The 4,321-nt window shown below is 43.4% G+C and overlaps 1 protein-coding gene across 1 annotated transcript; it reads left to right on the forward strand.

The window, feature by feature from the left end:
- Nucleotides 1-1,886: 1,886 nt before the first annotated feature.
- LOC310779388 (uncharacterized protein) lies at nucleotides 1,887-2,784 on the forward strand (the record flags this gene model as incomplete). The annotated part of the gene is made up of 2 exons (XM_083639924.1): nucleotides 1,887-2,092; nucleotides 2,210-2,784. Exons 1-2 carry the CDS (start codon nucleotides 1,969-1,971, stop codon nucleotides 2,782-2,784), a joined length of 699 nt encoding a protein of 232 aa, XP_083496050.1. The 5' UTR covers nucleotides 1,887-1,968.
- Between the last annotated feature and the right edge of the window lie 1,537 nt (nucleotides 2,785-4,321).

Here is a 4,321-nt window from a genome sequence, read left to right on the forward strand (position 1 = left end):
GAGGAAGAAAATAATATTAGCGAAGGAAGCGATTTTGAAGACGCGGAATATTCCGAACATTCCACCGTTGATGAAGAGTTAAATGATGACCCAGTTACAGACCCAGATTGGCAGCCCTTGGACAGAGATCAGTGGGTCAGAACTATGTTTCAGGATGACGATGAGGATGAGTCTGACGAAGATGACCAATTCCAAGGCTTCCATGGAAACTGGGTAACGGAGCAGCGCTGTTACCGTCCTGTGCCGGTCAAAGCGTTCAAAAGGGTGCCCGGGGTGAAAAGCGGTGTTGGCTTACAAGCCGATTCCACACCTCTATTTTCTTTCGAGAAAATTTACACGGAGGAAATGTGGGACCGTCTTGTCACGGAGACGAACCGATATGCCGACCAGAGACGCACAATTCCCCCAGCCAAAAAAGCAGCCAAGTGGACCCCGGTAACAGTGAAAGAAATGAAAACATTCATTGGGCTGTGTCTCGCCATGGGGATAATGAAACTTCCCGTCCGAAGAGAGTACTGGCGGCTATCCAAAAACATCTTCAAAACCAACTTCGGCCAGAATATGTCCCGGGACCGATTTGACGCCATTTGGAGGTAGGCTAAGAACAATAATATTATCCTTGTTATTATAACCATTGCGTGATATAGATGCGCCCCATTGAATAGGATGCGCTATATAAATAATAGTAGTTTGATAGATAAAATGTAACATTAGTACCATTGTTATGATGCCCTAAGGCAAATGAAATATATTGCAAATGTATTAGAAGTGTAGTGGGAGTATTGCCATTGTAGCGAGCTTATACACTGGGGTAAGAAACCCCTGCTGGGCTCGGCTGCTACACCTATTGTGTGTGGGCAAACACCTAGTAGGCCTATTGTTATTCAATTGTCAGGAATGTGGAGAGAATGCGCTTCACTCTTTGCACCAAGACAGACACTGCACTTAGACAGACCCTGTAACCCTCAAGTGTAACTAACCTATATAATGATATAGCCTACAATTTTTCATTTCATCCAAGATGTGTCTACTTGTATATAATATACAATACAATATACAATATTGTATACAATATACAAGACATTATATTGTTTATAATATATTGTAATATGTGTCTAATTACCCCCCCTCCCCTACCCCCCCTCTTCCATCCTCCCCTCTCTCACCTCTTCAGATACCTTCACCTCCAAGATAACAACGCACGAGGCGACCCAGCTGATAAGCTCTGGAAACTGCGCTGGTACCTGGACTTCCTGAACCAGCGCTTCCAGGACCTCTATGAGGTCAACGGCACAGTCAGCATTGACGAATCAATGATCAAGTTCAAAGGCAGGCTTGGCTTCCGGCAATACCTGCCAATGAAGGTACTGCTGATTGATTGATCAAATTGTCTCACCTCTATTTTGCCTATGTAACCTGCATCTTTTGGTAATGTGTGAAATAAACATTCATTCATTCATTCATTCCAGCCAACCAAATGGGGCGTGAAGGTTTGGGTGATGGCGGAGAGCTCAACAGGCTACGTTCCGCACTTCAAAGTAAGGAAAAAAATCAGCACACCAAGAATATGCAAATATGTATTCTGTAATGTGTTGTTATTTGAGTGACCTTTCAAGCACCCAAGGCCCTTCCTCAGACTTGTGTTTCTTCTTGCAAACTCCCCAGGTGTACACAGGACGTGAAGCGGCGCCGCAGACGGGCCTGGCACAGCGCGTGGTGCTGGACCTCGCCAAGCCATACAATGGCACCTTCCTGTCCATTTATATGGACAACTTCTACACCAGTGTAGAACTCCTCCAGGAGATGAACGGCCTTTTCCTGTACGGCTGTGGCACCCTTCGGGCCAATAGGAAGGGGCTGCCGAAGGACCACAGCCTGACAAAGAGGGCTGCGCTGGGGAAGCACGAGTTCCGGGTGGCACAGCAGGATGACCTCACCTTCTGCGTGTGGCAAGACACAAAGACGGTGATGGTCTTGTCCAATCACCATGACCCCAGCGCAACAGGGACTGTAAGGCGGAGGAGAGATGAGACCCACCGGGCTGATGTGGTAGTGCCCGCTTGCCTGGCGGACTACCAGAGCCACATGAAAGGTTTGTTTTACAGATTTATGTTTTATAAACAAAAATTAAAATACTGTAAGCTTATATTCACTGAGGTCATTTGAGTGAAAATGTATGTATGTAAACAGAGTTCCATGTGTGTTCCAGGTGTGGATCTCCTCGACCAGATGATTGGATACTATGGTTTCGATCATCGGTCGAAGAAATGGTGGCGGCGTGTGTTCTTCTGGGGCCTGTCTGTGTCGTGCTACAACGCCTACGTTGCAGCCAGGTCTGTTGGAGGAAGGCACAAACATTACAAGGACTGGCTGGAGACCTTGCTGGAGGAGCTCATCACACCGGTGACAAGGAGGGCCCCTCCTGTGATCCCTCCTCCTTCTCCTCCTCCTCCTCTGTCCCCAGCTTCCAGACCAGCCTCTCCATTTGGCTCTCCTTCCACTCCAGAGAGCAGGGGAGCCTCCCCAGCACCAAGCACATCGAGCAGGGCAGCCTCCCCAGCACCCAGCACGTCAGGAGAAGCCACAGGTCCCCCAATGCACGACTTCGGGAAGGTGTTTGAGAAGCGGAAGCTCTGCAGGGAGTGCCAGTTGTTGCTGGACAAAAAAGATGTAGTAGGCAGTGGGCTAACTGTGTATGGCTGCATACAGTGTGACCTGCCTGTCCACATTGAGTGTTTTGGAAAACACTACAGACATTTTTTGGAAGTGTTTGCTAAACACTAGCTGACACTTTAGACACTTGCCCCTTTGATGGTAAATGGACTGCATTTTTTTTTATGGTTGCAAGGGGACACAAGGGGGCAGTGTGGAGCACATTTTTGATTTTATTTGAGTGGTTTGGAGTGATTTGTTGCTTGTTTTTTCATACGTTTTTTAGTTTTTTAAAAATTTTCTGTGTTTACAGCAATATTTGACAATGCTATTGAATTGTCATACCAATAAACACCTTTTACAAGGAAAGCCACATGTGTCAGCTCTCAAATGCCTTTTAAAGTGTGTTTTTATCTTCTACAGAGGCTGAGATATCACTATTTTAGTAGGCGTTGACATTTCTATGAAAAGTTCAGGATTTGGGGGTCTATTATCAAATCGGACTTAGGTTTTAGAGGCTATTTTTTAGGCGAAAATAGGCTGAAATGGGTTAACGATAACAGACACCTATAAATACCTTGGAGTAACACTTGATACTCACCTCACCTACAAACATCACATCAATAACCTAGTCAAAAAGGCAAATCAGAAACTATTTGTTTACAGTAAGATTAGACCATTTCTCACTGTCACTGTTTCAAATACATACCTACATGCAATTTTTCTTTCAACAATATCCTACTGTCTTCCAATCTGGTCACTTACAACAAAGGAAACCATAGAACCCGTAGCAAGACTCTACAACAGAGCATATAAAATTCATGGTAACTTTCCACCTTGGACTCACCACTGTACTGCACTCTCACACTCCTCTGCTCCAACTTTTCAGAACTATACAAAAAGTCTAGCCATTAAGTTTTATTTTATGCTAAGAAACAACTCCTCTCCAACACTTACAGCTCTACTCCCAAGACACAACACAAGACAAGAACGCATCACTAGATCAATCTCACATGCACTTATACCAGTACCGGCATACAAAAATAACTATGGACTAAGATCATTCTTCCACACATACACCAAAATTTGGAACGAGATCCCATTTCACACCAGAGAAATAACCTCTATCTCACAATTCAAAAAAGCTTACAAACAACAGTTGATGCTAGAAAACACCTGTATTCACTGATCCGATTCACCCATAGGTTTTGGTCTCTGTTGGTGTTGTCTTCGTGATGATGAATGAATGAATGTCTGTAAATATAATTGTTCTTGTCAGGTCTATAATACTGTATGTAGTGAAATTGAACATGTTCTTGTATAAATATTTTTTGTTTAATGTACTGCAGAACAGGAACCTGCTGAAAACCAGTTTGTAACTGAGTCAGGCCAGTTAAATGTACATGTGAAATGTCATTTTTTATCCTTTCCTGTATAAATAAAGTGAACTGAACTGAAGACAACATCATGTCCAGTATATGGCAGCATCAGGGGCGGTTCCCAGTTTGACTTCATATACTGTAAATTATCATACCACTGTCATTATTATTAGATACTATAGATTATCACACTGCTGCTATTATCATGAACTATATTATTATATTATTACCATACCTCAAACTATTAAATAATTACTAAATAATTATGTATGCCATACTATAATTATTAT

This window comes from Poromitra crassiceps, assembly GCF_964638095.1.
Source record: "Poromitra crassiceps genome assembly, chromosome: 7".
NCBI classification, from domain to species: domain Eukaryota; kingdom Metazoa; phylum Chordata; class Actinopteri; order Beryciformes; family Melamphaidae; genus Poromitra; species Poromitra crassiceps.